Source organism: Odontomachus brunneus, unplaced genomic scaffold (genome assembly GCF_010583005.1).
Source record: "Odontomachus brunneus isolate Ranch 3 - 2012 unplaced genomic scaffold, Obru_v1 Obru_scaffold_057, whole genome shotgun sequence".
NCBI classification, from domain to species: Eukaryota; Metazoa; Arthropoda; class Insecta; order Hymenoptera; family Formicidae; genus Odontomachus; species Odontomachus brunneus.
Window position 1 is genome coordinate 1,751,508 of NW_022639507.1, and position 19,721 is coordinate 1,771,228.

The 19,721-nt window shown below is 28.6% G+C and overlaps 3 protein-coding genes across 9 annotated transcripts; 1 reads left to right on the forward strand and 2 right to left on the reverse strand.

Moving 5' to 3' along the window:
* Positions 1–1,490: 1,490 nt before the first annotated feature.
* On the reverse strand, positions 1,491–4,408 carry LOC116845745 (nucleoside diphosphate-linked moiety X motif 8). 6 transcript variants are annotated; one of them, XM_032818793.1, is made up of 4 exons: positions 4,311–4,408; positions 3,544–3,652; positions 2,723–2,953; positions 1,491–2,493 (listed from the first exon to the last, which is right to left on the reverse strand). In XM_032818793.1, the coding sequence occupies exons 2-4, from the start codon at positions 3,604–3,606 to the stop codon at positions 1,981–1,983; spliced, it is 807 nt and encodes a 268-aa protein (XP_032674684.1). In that variant the 5' UTR covers positions 3,607–3,652; positions 4,311–4,408; the 3' UTR covers positions 1,491–1,980. The 6 variants fall into 6 exon arrangements, with proteins under 6 accessions (XP_032674684.1, XP_032674682.1, XP_032674685.1 ...); XM_032818791.1 differs by having other exon boundaries at positions 3,505–3,652; XM_032818794.1 differs by having other exon boundaries at positions 4,273–4,408.
* A 1,847-nt stretch (positions 4,409–6,255) lies between these two features.
* LOC116845752 lies at positions 6,256–8,463 on the forward strand. Its single transcript, XM_032818805.1, has 2 exons — positions 6,256–6,595; positions 6,822–8,463. The coding sequence occupies exons 1-2, from the start codon at positions 6,395–6,397 to the stop codon at positions 7,185–7,187; spliced, it is 567 nt and encodes a 188-aa protein (XP_032674696.1). The 5' UTR covers positions 6,256–6,394; the 3' UTR covers positions 7,188–8,463.
* Positions 8,464–14,935: 6,472 nt separating this feature from the next.
* Positions 14,936–17,722, reverse strand: LOC116845746 (THAP domain-containing protein 6-like). 2 transcript variants are annotated; one of them, XM_032818799.1, is made up of 6 exons: positions 17,576–17,722; positions 17,272–17,406; positions 16,836–17,001; positions 16,381–16,510; positions 16,190–16,284; positions 14,936–16,094 (listed from the first exon to the last, which is right to left on the reverse strand). In XM_032818799.1, the coding sequence occupies exons 2-5, from the start codon at positions 17,379–17,381 to the stop codon at positions 16,202–16,204; spliced, it is 489 nt and encodes a 162-aa protein (XP_032674690.1). In that variant the 5' UTR covers positions 17,382–17,406; positions 17,576–17,722; the 3' UTR covers positions 14,936–16,094; positions 16,190–16,201. The 2 variants fall into 2 exon arrangements, with proteins under 2 accessions (XP_032674690.1, XP_032674689.1); XM_032818798.1 differs by having other exon boundaries at positions 17,483–17,713.
* Positions 17,723–19,721: the final 1,999 nt, after the last annotated feature.

Below are 19,721 nucleotides of genomic sequence, written 5' to 3' on the forward strand. Positions count from 1 at the left end.
CTCTTTGCTGGTGTCCATCTTTGACGCGCGCTCAAACAATACTGAATCAAACAATCACAAAACTGTCTGAGAAGTTTTTTTAATACGAAATCTTATCTTTCTAACGCCATCTAGTGTAACCCGATCGCACTTATACAACGCGAGACATACATTACTAAAGCCATCTATTGGAGAAATAATGGATTTCTTTTTACTACACTATATATATATATATATATATATATATATATATATATATATATATATATATAACTACAAAATAAGCATATTTACTGCCACTATGTGCTTAAAGCTATAGTAATTGGGATAGTTACGACTTAGGTTGCGTCCCGAAATTTACTGCCAGTGCTGAAATTCTATAGTATACGTGACATAAATTATAGATTTTCAGTACTGAAAGTGAATTTCGGAACGCAACCTTAGTATCTCTTTTCATGTTTCACATTTTACGAGTGCAAAAGTGTTACACTTGTTTACACTTTTCACGAATTCACACTAGAGGAAAAGATTCATGATCGACCCCCTGCACACAAAAATTTGCGATAGAAAAAAGCGGCATAGCGCTGATTGGTTACTTCTATGACGCACCCTCTATTCCGCAGCTTTTTTATTCATCACGTAATTTCACCCTTATACAATATTTTTATGTATTGTAATTTGATAAATTTTATAAAAAATTTGAACACTTGACGCTCGCGGATTTTATATACAGGGTGTCTCACACTCTCCTCCGGGTATTTTGTGGGGACGTAGAACAGGTTGAGGTGAACATAAAAGTCCTATACCGTTTTGCGATATTCGCAATAATTATCGAGATATGAATTGTAGAAAACTTGTAAATGATCATGCAGAATATAGTAAATACGTTATATTAACAATGACTGCCGTCGTGTACTTATACTTTAGGTCAAATTGAACAAAAAAGTCCTCTACCATTTTCCAAATAATCACATAGATTTTTAATTATTAATTAAAGAAGATTATTGCACGATTTTGATAATGCACTCATCTTCTTTAATTAATAATAACGCCTCAACCTGTTCTACGTCCCCACAAAATGCTCGGAGGAGAATGTGAGACACCCTATATATATTTATGTTATAAAAAATATATAGGGAGAGATAAACATTATATTCAAAAATATTCCTATAGAGACTCTAAACTGTGAGATGCTTCTGAAACCATCTCATTATTATTACTTTTGCTCAAATTGTAGTCCATTGTATATTACAGAAGATGAGAATAGAAGAGTAAAATATTTAAGATGAAATAAAATTGATTATTAACAAACATTTTTATATAAACAAATATTCATGTTAAGAAAAAAAGGTAAAATATTAATATATGTACACTTATATATACATAATCCATTTTTCTATCAGTTTTCCGTTATAACGTTAGAAAAATATATTTATAATAAAGTCATTCTGCTAATTGTAATAATTAAGATCGCAAGTACAATATGTATTTTATATATATATATATATATATTTTTTTTTTTTTTTTTTTTAAATATATATATATTAAAATATAGCTACATTTACTTTAAGTTTTCCTGAAGAACCTATATGCGCCTAGAACGTACCCGTATATTGTTTTGCATATCCTTATAATACTCTATTTTATTTAGAGTCAACAGAATTGGGATTAATGACTATAAATATAATTATCATAGCTTCTATTTTTCGTCTAAATTTAGATAATAATAAATTAAAGACTGCTTCGTTATTCACTGCTAATGTTAGCGCGTTTTTGTTCATCGGTGAGTAACAAAATCACAATCATGAAAGCAGTATTAATAGTGAATAACAAAATATGATTCAAATAAATTTTAAATCGATGTAATTTCAATGAGAATATAAAAACACGTTCGATACTTTAAGAAAAATATCTCTGATGGATTACCATAAACAATTCCAACTAGTACAAGTGAATGTAGAACATTTTTTGTCAATTGTTTCCTAATCTCCATTTTTACCTTCATATTTTGGACAAAGTATTTTTCTGATTAGCTGACTTTCTTTCGACTTTCATCTTTTGACTTTCAGCATGTAAGATATCTGAGGCCTTTGTTTCTCGAAGCTGATAGAAACGGAACACGTTTTTGTAAACGTTTGGTACCAAGCATTCGAGTACTACATGGGTGATCGCACCAGTGAATCCCCAGACACGATGCTTGCCGCCCAAATAAGTCGGCAAATTGATATTTCGAAAACGCGTGAAACGAAACAGCTCAGGATCACATAGTTTCTGCAAGCTAATCACGAATGCTTCCTCTACTTCGTCTTGGTTTATCTCCAAATCTTCTACTACAATCTCGCCGATATAAGCTAACACAGGCATAACGTTCACAGTGGTCTTCCCAATCATGTTCCCTTCAGTCCACACGTCAATCTTATCCCTGGAGATCTTCAACTCTTCCCAAGTTTCTCGCAAGGCAGTCTCTATCAGATCGGAATCTTCCTTATCTCGTTTACCACCAGGGAAAGACACCTGTAAAAGATGTTCTTGTGAAAATCAAATCTTATTTTGATTGCTGGCTTGTTATGCTAAAATAAGACTTGATATATAAATTATATAACACTCTTTCACATCAGTTAGTAATTTTATAATTAAATATTAATAATAAACAAGCTAAAAACTTAACTTCAAATAGCCAGTAAAATAGTTAAAAACCACTAAATCAACTTATTGAATTTTTTATTAGCATAAAGTAACCAACCTGTCCTCGATTGGTCGTGAGTTTCATAGATCTCAGAGTATACAAGAGACCAAGTTCTCCATTGTGCATACATAACGGGACTAAAACAGCAGCTTCTGGAACAGTTTCCTGTACACTTGGTAATTGATAAGACCGAAGTTTCTCAATGCACACTTTTCGATTTGATTCTGATAGCACTACTTCAGCCTTTAGTCTAGGATTATTCATGTTCACTTGCTTATACTTCACAGACTAGAAAAACAAATATCTTTTTTAGTGTATATACATATTATACATAACAAAGTATTTAATATATATGTATACATAAAATATATACATATAAAATATTATACAGTATACTATTTAATATATTGAATACAGTAAGTATACTAGTATATTATATAATTAAATGAGTTGTGTATTATGCAAGTGTGTACGTAACACAGTGTCTTCGAGCTTTATTAATACTTACAAACCACCTAATTAACCAATGTTTTTACAGAAGAGCAAACTCTCATATTACTTGAAAAATCTATTATTTACCTTATCACATAATAAGGCATTATTCGATATGTATGATAATCACACGTTCACCTGAGATTACTCTGTGTAACGTACGTGAACTTTGCTCCTCTATTACATTTTGGCGCCGTCAACTACAGCTATGATCATGGCTTAGCAATTTATAGAATGATATAGAGTATAATAGACAATTTATATGTATGTGATGACAATAGATTTATTGCAGCAATTACAAGTTAATACGATAAGCTGTACATTATCGTTAATTACAATACACTTACGAATGTGCGTAATAAAGGACGAGCCGAAGTCATAGATACCTTCATGAATAATGCAGATTGCAGGGTAAATTGCAAATTATTCAATGGACGTATGCGATGCATCGATTCACAGAATGATGAAAATCGACAAATAAACTCACTTAATCACCTATAGATGTCGCATTTTGTATTTTTATATTCGATGCAGATAACATACCCAGATAGCACAGAGAATTAAAAAAAAATTCAAAAAGAATTCAGTCGTATGTAACCAATTCTGAGTTCATTTTCAGATACAAAAAGAATTCAGAGTTCAGTTCAGTAAAAAGAATTCTTTTTGCACCAAATAAACTCAGAATTGATGACACATAACTGAATTCTTTTTGAGTTCTTTGTGCTATTTGGGATATGTGCGTATTTTAAATAATTGTAGAACTTTATGTAAATCAGAGAGAAGAATGAGAGTGGCCATGTCTCTAGGCAGCGATCATGTAACTTTTCCCCTAAGGTAGAAACGTGAAAAGTGAAAAGTTTCACGTGAACTCGTGATCACTAAACTCGTCGAAGCGTAGAAACGTGAAACTTCTCACGTGAACTTGTTAGTCATGAAATATACTGGCGGAAAAGTGAAAATCTAGTGACATGATGAATACGGAATATATTATGCTACTGCTGTGATGAGATACAGGAAACATAACAATTCTAAGGTTATAGCAATGTTTTTAAGGTTATATGTTCTACAACCGATGGATACAACTGATTTGATCGATATTGAAATCATATAGGAACCATGTTTAGCGATTTGTGTTTTTCACGCATAGAGTTACTTGATTACGTGAACAATGACAAAGTTCACGTGAAATCGATAGAACGAAAAGTGAAAAGTTCCGTTTGAAGTTACGTGATCACTGCCCTGCATTTAAAATAAAATTACATGCAGAGTAAAGAGACGTCTACATTGGAAGAAAGTAGTAAGAAGTAGAAAATAAGAGTAAGAAATTGACCAACCACAGTCGAATGTGAGAAGAATAATCAACTATGATTGGCCAATTACTTATTCTTACTTACTACTTGTTACTGCTTACTTCCAATATAGACACCTCTAAACCTTGTCCACAACCTTGCTTTAATTCTTAAACCGTAAGAAATTTACTAACCACAGTTGATTATTTTTTAAATAATTGGTTGGTCAATTTAGTACGGCTTAAAGATTAAAGTAAGGTTGTGGACAAGGGGCGCCACACACGAATTGACATAACAGTAACGTAATGCAGGATTCACACCGCATCCGATGTCCGACGTCTGATATCCAATAAAAGAATAGCTTTCCAATAGAGAATTGAATTCTATATTAAAATGCTGTTCTTCTATTGGACATCGGACGTCGTTCGTCGGATATTGGACACGGTGTGAATCCTGCATAAGACGTATACTCGTAATCTGGGTAGCGATCATAAATCTTTTCCCCTAGTATGAACTCGTGAAAAGTGAAGATTTTGTAATAAACTCGTGAAAGATGAAAATCTTCACTAAACTCATGAAAAATGAAAGATTTAACGTGAATTTGTAATTAAAAAAAAATATTATAATATACTCAAGACAACACCAATTTGCAATAGACATCTTTAGAATTTTTTCAGCATGTTTTTAAGACATAGTGATGTCTTTAGAACGTCCCTTGGAAATCTGCTTGTCTGGGATTACTTTAGGATAAATTATGAAAAAATAAAATATTCTATTAATATTAAAATTATAAATCTGCAAAAAATATATATTTCATATAAAATAATACATAAAATACATGCAATAAATACATAAAATAAACTTACATTTTACTTATTGCATACAATTTATAATATATTACATTATTAATATTTAACTTTCTGATGCATACGTATTTTAACTTTGCAAACTTCGTCGGTATACTTTCACTGCCTATACGTCATCACTTCATTCGGCTTTCGTTGTTCATTTTTGGGTGCGTTCAGATTCCCTACCCGGGTGCACTCTATTACTAGAAACACTATAGTATATGTTACATATACTATAGCACTTCTAGTATTAGAGTGCACTCGGGTAGGGAATCTGAACGTACCCTTTAATGGACGTAGGATTCTTATGTCAAATGCCAATTGTCGTATAACCATAAAAATTAAAGTCACTATAAGAAATTCTACTCTGTACATAATATGCGAGTGTAGTATTACATTATTTTTCATATTTAAACCACATCGTTTGATGCTTAAAAATTTTCATGGAAACTTACACAATTTACATGTAAAAGACATATACGAGCAAACTGAAAGTTTACGTGAAATATTTCACGTTTTGAGAATTCACCTTTCACGGTTAACGTTCGTCTCATTTATTAAATTTACTCATATTGTATTATTATATTATATTATAACTATAAATTTAAGTTGTATAATGCTTATTAATGTGTTATATATTACATTGTATACTGTAATTACATTTTAATTTTAATAATCTATATTACATAAGTATTGCTTTCCACATTTTCATTGTTTACTTTTTATGTGAAATAATTTACAGTGAAAAGTGAAAAATGAAAATGAAGTTCACGTGAAAGATTCATGATCGTTACCTTGAGCTCTTGTGATCCCCTTTAGGGCTGCGTTCAGATTCCACACCCGGGTGTATTCTATTACTAGAAGTGCTATAGTATATGTAACATATACTATAGTGTTTCTAGTAATAGAGTGCATCCGGATGAAGAATCTGAACGCATCCTAGGAGGGGACCTGAATGGTGGTGATGCCATCTGAGATACCTTCCTTTTAGGAAAGGAAGGTTTCGTAACTGGAGTGTCTCAGGCAAAGGATAGTTTGGACAAAAATTTATTACCGGCTGGGCGGCCTGGTCGGTCGGACGCGATAATATTAAGATTAAGATGTCAGAGAAACGAGCTGGAAATATAACCGCTGGACAGAAAGAAATGCTATTAGAGTATTTAAGTGTCCATCCAGAATTAATATCAGCAAAGTTTACATCGAAATTTTCGTATAAAGATGCTCAAATATTATGGAATGAAATTACTCATAAATTAAATGCCCTTCCTGGTGCTAAAAAGACTTGGTATCAATGGCGAAAGGTTAATGTTATACAAAATATTATATCAGTCAAAAAGTTGGGTTTGATTTTTTAATCTAATTGAATTCATTAGATTTAATTTATACACTAAGTAATGTCATCATCTTTGTCTATGATTCTTTGTGAACATTCTAATAGAATTTGTATATCTCTGTCATAGAAGGTGGTTTATAGAATATCAATAGGTGTGTTGTATCATATTTAATTATATTTTTAAAATTTTATAGGCTTGGCATGATATGAAAACTAAAGTGAAAGGGAAGAAAACCAATATTAACAAAAACTTAAAAAAAACTGGAGGAGGTCCACAGTCAGAAAGCAGTATGACATCAATAGATAATAATGTAACAAGGAATAAATCTCAACAATTTGATAAAACTCTACCATATAAAAAATATCTAAGTGGAAATATACAAAGTGATTTAGAGCTACAGAAGCAATATTATCACAAAAAAATTCAACTTATGGAACGTGATGTTATTGCAAAAGAGCGAATTGCTGCAGCTATTGAAAGATTTTGTGCAATAAGTAATCAGACGGATAATTTGAATTACGAAGAAGTAGAATATTTGGATGAGATAAAAAGTTCTTAATTTGTATTACTTTTATTAGTGCAAAAGCTGTGCCATACTGGTTCACTTTTTCGTATAATATTTGGTGCATAGTAAGAAATAGTAAGTTTTGTTCATAAAGTTTCATTATATTGATTAATATAAGTGTAATCTTTTAAGTTTTTTTTATTCTTTTCCTAAACAAATCAGTATTACTATATTTTACATGCATTATTTTACATTTCTCTCATTACATTAACATCTTTCATTACTTATTATTATAAGACACATTTTTAAATATAAATATACAGAGTCTTCCAAAAGTGTAGAAAACTCTTAATATTTCGTTGTATTTATTTATCTGTATATATATGTGCGACAACGTTTTGACAAAATCTTTATTATTGTATAGAAGTTGGTGGTTATTTCCAACATTTACTATGTTGATATATAAATTGCTAGTTTAGTATTGTTTCATTGGAGTACATGATTTTCTCATAAATGTTATGTGCATTATTACTTTCTATTACATTAAATTTTATTTTTTGTTTATAATTTAACAAACGGTAAGTAACAATTATATATTTGGTTCTTTTCATTTTTTATATTTGTTTTAATTTGGCGTTTCTAGGATCTTTAGATGATGAATTATTACAGAATAATGCTACACATCCACTTATTTTCATAATTTTTTATTTATTGATTTGTTATAATTACTCGGGAAATAATGATTAAAATTAAAAAAATAAAAACCTATTGTAAAGCGAATTAATCGCTCTTTCAAATGGTATATTGCTAGAGCCCTTGTCATTTAAAATTTTTATGGTAAAATGAGCTCCTCATATAGGGTTGAAGTTTGGCATATGGAAATCGCCAATTAACATATCTCCCTTGAAACTAAAGTTGACGTGTCCGAGCATTTTTTAAATAAATTAGTTAAATGCCAAAAATCATGTTTGTTTCGTTTTCAGTGGGCCACCCTGTATAAGGGATTTTCACACTTTTGGAAGACCTTGTATATTTTAATATTACATATAGTTATTTTTTGACTTTTTTTAACTATATCCAAATAGCACAAGACAATCCTATGAATTTTAAGAATATTCTTCAAGAATATTTGGAATATTCTATAGGACATTCGTATATATTCATTGTGTATTCGTAGAACATTCGAATGGCACTAATTTAAATATTCTCAGAATCTGAATAGAATAATCTACCGAATATTCTATATATTAAGTTATGAATATTTATAGAAGATACCGAAAAAATATAAACAGAACGTTTATATTTATAAAAATATAAACATTTCTCTCTTTTCCTGGCCTTTTCTTAAATTTTCCACTTTATTGTTTCACACGCTACTTAATTCAATTTAAATTGTACTTCGAAAATTTGCTTACCATGCTGGGATTCGAACCTAACACCACCTCTGCTTCTTGAGTCGTTCACCTTACCTACTTCACCACTGTCACTTTAACTGAGAGACGATTTATATTATATACATACGATATATCCTTATACGAAAACAAATGATTTATTTAAAAGTAGAGAATAGATCCTTTTAAATATAAAAAGTATGTGTAACAAGTATGTAAAAAGTATATTTAAAAAATATTTATTTGTTTTAAAAGTAAGTAAAATACAAATGAATCACTTTATAAATTTAAATAAATTGTTTTCTGATAATAAAAAAAACTTTAATTTGAAACAGAAAAAAGATACATTTAGAAATTCTAGAAATTTCTAGAAATTCATAAATTATGAATTTCTAGAAATTCATAATTTTACATCTCATTTTATAAATAAAAAATATTACATTATATTTATTACATGTGTTCTAAAATCTAACAAATATTTTTTAAGTTACCCAGACAGCGCAAGACGTCCAATGGACGTTTGATTTTGGTTTTTATTTAGTCCCAACGTCCATGAACCTAATATGGACGTTTTAATTACGTAAATTAGTGGATGTACAAAATATTTAAATGTTTATTTAATGTTGATTTTTGTACGTTTTAAAGACGTCCATTTTATGTATTTCTAAGGAACATATGTTGAGCTTACAAATGCCTTTATTTATTAATAGTATAAGCCGGTTTCACCAACACGAATAAATTTAAACAATCGATTAAATTTATCTTCTCTATTGGAACAATTGTATCTGTCAAACGGTGATATGATTGGTTAGTTCCATCAAAAAAGTTATCATTACGAGTTTTTGAAAATTGCGAAAAAACTAATCCCTCAATTTGCATTATTAATAGAAAAACCCAACTAACAAAACAATAAAAACATTTTAAAACATTTTAAAAATATTTTTTAAAACGTTAAAAATAATGGGATAAGTTTCCACTTTTTATTAAAAAAAACATTTTTTTAACGTTTAAAAAATGTTTCGTTTTTTAATATTTAATAGAAGTTTAACATTCATTAAATATTAAAAAAAACAACATTTTTCCAATCCGTTAAGGAAAACATTTCTTAATGAAAATAAGAAATTTACTCAGACAGCACACAATATTTATTAAAGATTCATAAATACCTAGGTCGAATTATTTTTTTTTTAAATATTACATAAATATTTTATAAATATTTCTATAAAGAAAAAATTATCAAAATCTTTATTCAGAATATTATTAAAATATAAGTTAAATATTTTATACAATATTTATAGTAAATAAAAAATAAATATTTATAGCAATATTTTATAAATACCTACAATGTATACTATAAATATTTCTATAAATAATATACATAAAAAAATAAATGTAATTATTTATAATTATTAAATCAATGAAAATATAGTAAAATCGAAATTTAAATTGGTAATGTATACTGTAAAAATTTTTTAAATCAAAGAAATATATTTTTTGTTAAATATAATTTCTTAACTTAAAAAAAGTGTTAGATTTTAGAAAATATGTAATACATATAAAATAATATTTTTTTAAATTTGTGAAATGAGCTGTAAAATTATAAATTTTTCGAAAGAAATGACTTCCTTACAAGAAGAAAATTAGTTTTCTTATGTAAGAACTATGGTAAAATAAATATTTGCTTGTTTTAAAAGTAAATAAAGTACAAGTAAATCATTTTATAAATTTAAATAAATTGTTTTTTGATAATAAAAGAAACTTTAATTTAAATTTACAAAATGATTTATTTGTATTTTATTTACTTTTAAAACAAGCAAATATTTTTTAAATATACTTTTTACACCCTTTTCAAATATACATTTTGCATTTAAAACATTTCTATTCTCTTCTTTAAAATAAATCATTTGTTTTCGTACATAAACATATTATATCTATACCATAGAAAGCGTCTCTCAAAGTGATAATGGTGCAGTAGGTAAGGTGAACAACTCAAGAACCAGAGGTTTCAGGAATTTCGGTAATGGTAAGCAAATTTTCAAAGTAAAATTTAACTTAAATTAAGTAACGTGTGAAACAATATAAAATAAAAACTAAGAACATATACAGGGTGTCTCACACTCTCCTCCGGGAATTTTATGGGGACGTAGAACAGGTTGAGGTGAACATAAAAGTCCTACATCGTTTTGCGATATTCGCAATAATTATCGAGATATTAATTGTAGAAAATTTGTGAATGATCATGCAGGATATGAGTTATAATAGCGACGACTGCCGTCGTATTTATACTTTAGGTCAAATTGAACAAAAAAGTTCTCTACCATATTGTAAATAATCACATAGATTTTTAATTATTAATTAAAGAAGATGAGTGCATCTTCACGCAAAATCGTGCAATAATCTTCTTTAATTAATAATTAAAAATCTATGTAATTATTTGGAAAATAGTAGAGGACTTTTTTGTTCAATTTGACCTAAAGTATAAATACACGACAGCAGTCGTCGCTATTATAACTCATTTACCTTGCATGATCATTCACAAATTTTCTATAATTAATATCTCAATAATTATTGCGAATATCGCAAAACGGTATAGGACTTTTATGTTCACTTCAACCTGTTCTACGTCCTCACAAAATGCCCGGAGAAGAGTGTGAGACACCCTGTATATTTAAAAAATTGAAGAAAAGTTCAGAAAATGGAAAAAGTATATAAATTTATATATTTTAATATCTTTATAATATTTATAATAAATATTTTATATTTATGATCTATTGAAGCTAAGGTTATAAAAATATTTATGAAATATTTTGGTAAATATTTATAAAATATTCAAATAAATTTTATAAATATTTTGTAAATATTTTGTGCTGTCTGGGTATCTCATTATTTTTAACGTTTTTAAAAATGCTTTTTCAAATGTCTTTTAAATATTCTTTTGGTGATTAGGAACATTCAATATTCAAAATTACAAACATTTTATTTTCGTTCTGAGAACATACAGTTTTAGTCCGGTGGGTCCCTAATTTGGATGTCTTTTGAACATCCACAAAAGTAACAACGGATATTTTTAAAATGTCCTAAAAATGTTTATGGATCTATAATGGACGTTTTAAATACGTATACAACGTCCAGTACACACGTTTTTAATACGTTTTTAAAACGTCTTTGTGCTGCCTGAGTAAGAAATTATATTTAACAAAATATATTTCTTTAATTTAAAGAATTTTTTCAGTGTACATTACCAATTTAAATTTCGAATTTTTATTTTTTAGTTTAATAGTTATAAATAATTACATTTATTTTTTCATGTATAATAATTGTTAATAGAAACATTTACAAAATATTACTACAAATATTTATTCTTTATTTATTATAAATATTGTATAAAATATTTCGTTTATATTTTAATAATATTTTGAATAAAGATTTTGATACTTTTTTCCTTTATATTCCTAAAATATTTATAATATGTTACTAGAAATATTTTTTTTTTACTATAGATATTGCATAAAATATTTAGCCTATATTTTAATAATATTTTGAATAAAGATTTTGATACTTTCCATTAAATATTCAATTCGTTCTATTGGAACAAGTACGTCGCGCGTCGCGTCATCTCAATTATGGCTCCTGCACACAGGACGCGGTAATGCTTACCGCGCGGCGGAAGTTCGCGCGACAGCCAATCAATATGCTGCTTTCCGTAATAACCTTCTAGCTCTTACGGAAAAACAACATATTGATTGGCTGTAGCGCGGACTTCCGCCGCGCGGCAAGCATTACCGCGTCTTGTGTGCAGGAGCGATAATAGTAGGAAGAAAACAGACGCGGCTCACCGCGCGCGGTTTCTAATTACTTTATAACGTTCCGCGATATATCTAATCGCACCCTGAGAGTTGCTTTGTATTGTATACATATGTTGTATCCATGTACGAAAACAAATTATTTATTTAAAAGAAGAGAATAGATCCTTTTAATGTAAAATGTATGTTTGAAAAGTATGTAAAAAGTATAAATTTAAAAAATATTTACTTGTTTTAAAAGTAAATAAAATACAAATAAATCATTTTGTAAATTTAAATAAATTGTTTTCTGATAATAAAAGAAACTTTAATTTGAAACCCAAAAGATACTTTTAATATTAAAAAAATATTTAAAAAATTTTTAAAAATTTATTTAGATTTATAAAATGATTTACTTGTACTTTATTTACTTTAAAACAAGCAAATATTTAAACACAATTTTTACATTTAAAAAATTTTCTTCTTGTAAGGAAATTATTTTTTTTCTAGAAATTCATAATTTTACAGCTTATTTTACAAATTTAAAAAAAATATTACTTTATGTTTATTACATGTTTTTTAAAGTGTAACTATTTAAATATTTTTTAAGTTAAAAATTATATTTAACAAAATATATTTTTTTTATTTAAAGAATTGTTTCAGTGTACATTACCAATTTAAATTTTAATTTTCTAATTTCTTCATTAATTTAATAATTATAAATAATTACATTAATTTTTTTCATATATAATATTTATAGAAATATTTACAAAATATTACTACAAATATTTATTGTTTGTTTACTATAAATATTGTATAAAATATTTAGCCTATATTTTAATAATAATTTAATAATTTTGATTAAAGATTTTGATACTTTTTTTATGTATATAAATTTTATAAAATATTTATATAATATTAAAAAAAAATAATTCAAAATAAATATTTATGAATCTTTATCATAAATATTATGTGCTGTTTGACTAAACTATTAAAACATATATAAAACCGTTCTCTAACATATTCTGAACTTTGTTTCATCTTGGACATATATAAAAAATCCATAAGATATACTGATGAGGATATCCGCGTAATGTTCAAAATCGGATCTCCTATGGACGTCCACTTTATATCCCTGGACATACAGATGTGAAATGAACATGAAATGGATGTCCTATGGATGTTCTTTGCTGTCTGGATATAAGATATAGTTTTTCTCCAAACAATTCATTGACTTAGATTGCTTTTTAAAAGATTTTAAGTAATAATGTATCATGGTTTAAAATAGAGTAGTTTCTATTAAATTTTTTTATATAAATATATATACAAATATTTTGAATAATTTCTACAATGTCTCAAAATTATCTCACATATATAATGAACTGGACACACACCACACATACGCATACGCATACGCACACACAAACGCACATTATAACAATAAATAATTATTATTCATTTTAATTACTTGTGTTCATTATTATTATTAGTATATCCTTACAAAAAACATTCAATTGTGGGTGTAAACATTCAAAAATTGGGATAAACACCTAAATTTGAGTGTTAATAACTGACTTCTTCAAGTCAAGAAATCTTTGAATGTACATACAATGGAAATGTGTACAATAGGTAATGTTCCAAGTAAAATATTTCTAGAATATTTAATTTGAGATACTTCCCGCGACAGATTTCCAGAATATTTAAAAAACTTCGCAAATGATAATGTTTCAAATGGAATATTTCTAGAATATTTCATTACAAATATTCTGAAATATTTGTAGTGCAAGATCTCCAAAATATTTCCACAATATTTCCAATGTAATATTTCGAATAGAATATTTCTAAAATATTTCATACGAAATATTTTATTTAAAATATTCATAGAATATTCTAAAAATATCTCAAATAAAATGTTTCAAAAATAATATTTGTAATATTTCTGAGATATTGCTGAGACGTTTTATGTTGTGTGGGAGGTAGCCCCCGGAACTCTATCTAAATTTGATCGTAGGGACTAGAACTTTGTTAGAACTAACGAGAATTGTCGACCGAACTGCGAAAAATGGTCAGCACAACACTTTTTCCACGAGTGTCGTGCTAACTTCAAAGATTAAAAAATTATTTATAAAATAAATAGCCACCCCGGTACTCTTCTTAAATTTGATCGTAGGGACTAAAACTCTGCTAGAACTGAGAATTGTCAATAGAACGGCCAGATATAGTCTGCATGATATTTTCTCTCAGAAGTACTATGTGTAGTATTTTCCAAGTTTATGAAAAAAGCGTAATTGAAAATTACTATTAAAAATTTTTTTTTTAATTGAACAGATAGAATTCTATCAAAACTGACGGAAACTCTTGCTAAAAGTAGTGGTATTTATTTCTTATACTTTAGAAGGGAAGTGTCGTGCTAGGTTCGCGAAGTTAGCACAATTTTTCATTTGCTGTTTTCGGCATTAAAAATGCGTAAATCTTTGTTTTCTATTTAGAACTCTAAAATTATGAAAAGTGCTAATAAAACTATCATTTTTTTTTTAATTTGTAAAACGTCGTGCTAGCTTCACAGACGCGTGCTTCTCTTGCAGCAAGATCTAGTACGGCTTGAGGATTGTGTGCAACCAACAATTTATTAATATGTCAAAATGTTATTTATTTCAGTTGTGATAAAATTTGTTCAAACTTTTAATTAATATGTTATGTATTGTACATGTATGTTAATATGTATGATAATATGTTGAGTGGCGTAATTTTATCTGAAATTGATATGATACGAGATCTTGGTATCTACTTTGCTCCTAATTTCTCATTGTTTGTCACATTAGAACAATTATTACGACTTATGGGATGTTAGATTTAATTTATAGAACTTTGAAATATTTTAAAAACGTAAATACACTTAAAATTCTATTTTTGACGTTAGCTCGTCCTCATTTAGAACATGGATCTATACTGTGGACCTCAAATAAGAAAAATAATACGCTATTAATTGAAAAAGTATAGCATTGCTTCTTCTGTCTTGCCATCAAGTATGAGTGCTCCTATACCTGTTGATTGCCATAAATATAAATCTGAACTCTTGCGTCATGACTTATTAACCTTGGAGAAAAGGGTAGTTTCTGATCTATTCTTCTTATATAGTATTATTCACAACAATTATATATCCTGAAATTCTATGATTATTTAATTTACATGCACCACCAAAAGTATTGCGTTTTCTCACTATCTTCCACGTAGAACATCACTACACTGAATATGAAAGATTGACTCTATTAATTGCATATCTACACTAGTTAGCAAATTTGCATTTTTGATTGATATCTTTGACAACTCCTTTGAAATGTTTTGGTCCAAGTTGGTTCAAGCTCTCTCTCTCTCTCTCTCTCTCTCTCTCTCTCTCTCTCTCTCTGCATGCTAATTTAGAAAATGTATTATATCATTTATATTCCTATCATGTCTTGTAACTCTTGAGTAATACTTATTATGTATTTTATCTCTTCTTTTATTTCTTATTATGTCTTTCAGACACTGTACATCAAAGGGTTTTATACCCATTTAATAAATAGATAAATAAATATATATACATATATATTTTTTGTAAATGCAATGTGCTTCTTGGACCTTCAGTGGTTTTGTCGCAGATACTTCATTGTCTTGTAAAATATTTTTTGGTATTGACTAGTACAATTCAGTCATGGTTTTCTCGGCGTATTTTCCAATGAATGTGGCAAAATAACCATTCCTTGATGTTTAATTTTGTATTGTATATTTTGTTTGAACAGCATCACTTACTATATGTAAAAAAATACAATTAATGACATTAATTAATTACCTACAATTACCAGTTTCAAGAAAATAGAGTATCTTTACAAGAAATAATAATTACCTTGAAAAGTGCTTAAAGTACTAATAAAGTACTTTCCATTAAGGTTTCCATCAAGGTTCCATCAAAAAAAAAATCAGAATAATCTTGTTCAGTATCTATAAAGAATTATTAGTTACATTACTTACTCTGGTATATATTGCTACCATGTTTACAATAGTCTATTTTTATTATTAATTCTCTTTTAAACAGACCTTCTCTTGCATCAAGTATTTTAACTGTCTTGAAATTAATATTTTCTCCATTTATTTCTTCATTTATTTCTTCACTTATTTCTTCATCTTTCTGCTTTTTATAAGAAGCTCCTATCTTATTTGTGGTTTTCTGTATAAAATATATACTTTCTTGAATATTATATAGAATTAATTCCATGTCTATATACAGACAGAAATCTGAAAGTGGATAGGTCAGCGTTTTGCTTGATACAGTTTTTATTATACATAAATAGTATAATATAGAGTGGAATTCACAGACATGTCTTGAGTCTATCTTGAGATACTTTGTAATCAATGAAAGAAGTAAGCTGTACAGCATCTGAAGATGAACTCAAGACATATCTATGAATTTTATCTATAATGTAGTAAGAATAGTATCAAGTAAACCACTGGCTTAATCACTCTGAAATTTCTTTGTTATATATTTTATTTACAGATGGGATAACATCAGGCCGGATTCTGACACAATTAACATATGTTCTGTCAAAATCACTTTCTGCAAAATGTAGCGAGCACAATTTGGCATTCTTTGGTATATTCATATTATTTAATTGCATTATATTAAGCCATTTTGTACGTTTTTCTGGGTCCTTAGGAATTCTGTAATTATTTAATCAATATTATAAGTTACTAGACATAAGACAGTAGCGTAAGTGATATAATATAAAGGTAAATTCACAAAAATATTTTGAGTTCATCTTGAGATGCCTTGTAGCTAATGAAAGAGAAATAAGCTATGATCTAAAGATGAACTCAAGACCTTTATGAATTCTATAATATGATAAAAATAATATCAAATAAATTATTAGTATAACATATATACCTTATACATATGTATAACTTGCAATACGTACTTATATTAACATCTACCTGTGAAATGTAATTTTTTGGCCGTGAAATTGTTCCCATTCCAATTGCGTTTTATTCTTTCGGCTATTGCAAGCCCTGCTTCTGCAGCCCTTAGCATAACAATCCGGCATGATGTGTACGCGATATTAATACTTACTATATTAATAATAATTGTATTAATAATCACTATATTATCTTATTATATTAGCAAATTAGGTAACCTATACGATACCGAATTAGAGCAGCCTTCAATGCGCATTAATTCGATGTAATGCGAATAACCGAATTTGCTGTATATTAATAATGTAAACATTCGTAAACATACCAATATCTGTCAAACAATTAGAACTTCTTAAACATTTATCGAAAATTCTAAGTAGTTTGAAAGAGTAAAATTGTTGTCATGTCTCAGTTGACGGATAATAACGCGTTACGACGTGAAAGTAAACACTAAGGCCGATATTTATAGGCTGCGTTCCGAAATTCACTGCCAGTACTGAAATTCTATAATATACGTAACATGAACTATAGATTTTCAGTACTGGCAGTGCATTTCGGAACGCAGCCATAGTCGAATCTTATAGGTTGCTTTCCAACAAGAGACACAAGTCGACACAATCGGATGTATATCAGTTGGACACGGGGCAATTGGACACAGTCCAATCACAAGTCTCTGTTCCAAGGGACCCTACAAATGTCTCTAATCACACGGTGCTGTGATTGGCTGTGTCCAAATGCACCGTGTCCAAGTGCACCGCTCCCGACACAATCATATTTATATGTAATTGACCGGAAAAAAGCTCCGGTTGGAAAACTATTCTTTTAAATCGTTTGTATTTCGTATGAAGAGTTTTGAAGTGCAATTGAAAAGATTTGTGAGTCATTCTATTACTTGTAATTAACCATATATTTAGCCGCAAATAATGACCGGAGGTAAATTAAACAAAGGTTCGGTATGGTATCGTTTGTATTTCGTATGAAGAGTTTTGAAGTGCAATTGAAAAGATTTGTGAGTCATTCTATTACTTGTAATTAACCATATATTTAGCCGCAAATAATGACCGGAGGTAAATTAAACAAAGGTTCGGTATGGTATCGTTTGTATTTCGTATGAAGAGTTTTGAAGTGCAATTGAAAAGATTTGTGAGTCATTCTATTACTTGTAATTAACCATATATTTAGCCGCAAATAATGACCGGAGGTAAATTAAACAAAGGTTCGGTATGGTATCGTTTGTATTTCGTATGAAGAGTTTTGAAGTGCAATTGAAAAGATTTGTGAGTCATTCTATTACTTGTAATTAACCATATATTTAGCCGCAAATAATGACCGGAGGTAAATTAAACAAAGGTTCGGTATGGTATCGTTTGTATTTCGTATGAAGAGTTAAGAAGTATCATTAAAAAGATTTGTGAATTATCCAGATAATTTTAATTAAATATTAAAAAATCATGTATTTGGCCGAAATATCGATCTCAAGCGTTGCTGGGAAAGTACCGTCAGGCACGATCGGTATACTATCTAGTATTTCAATACTCATGGTTCATTTTCGGGTAATTATGGCTTCATTTACATCGTGCACTTGATACGCGTACTAGTCTGCGTTCAGATTCCCCACCCGGGTATATTCTATTACTAGAAGTGCTATAGTATATGTCACATATACTATAGTGTTTCTAGTAATAGAGTGCACCCGGATGAGGAATCTGAACGCACCCCTAAATGGATGGGACCCGATTGACCACGATACGATTGGACACAGATTGTAATGATTGGTTCGACCTAGTAATTCACTAGATAATTCTTTTCATCGGTTGGTTATGTACAATCGTACCGTGATCAATCGGGACGCTCCCGTACTAAATAGTAACTTTCTATTAGATAATCTTAATATCGACAATGCATATCAATGGCGACGCATTCAATCATTACAATACGTTTTGTTGATGAGTATTATACCAGCTTAATATACCGTTGATTATATATATCGTCAATATTAAGATTATCTAATAGAAAGTTACTATTTAGTACGCGTATCAAGTGTACGATGTAAACCAAGCTTATGTATAATAAGATCTTTTTCGAATTTTGATATTTTTTTGCAGCTCTTTTGGTAAAAATATTTATTTTGACTCCAACATTAATAATCAATCGGGAGAGTCCAAAAAATATGCAAGTTATTGGGAGTACAAATTAGTTCGGTTCGTTTTCAAAAGAAAGCTCTGGCTGTTATGAATGTTTCATAGTAATAGCTTATTTCGGTGGTTTTAAAGAGGTTAGACATCTGTCAATAATATTCAGTTTATATCGCTTTGAGTTTCATACAAAATCCCTGTTTTTTTACTGTGTTGAATATATCAAATTTTGTGTTAACTAAGCAGCATTTGCGGGACCCTTATAGAAATATCATACTAAAAATCATTGATAATTACTTATTTTCAGTATTAAAAATATTGAATAATAAGTAATTA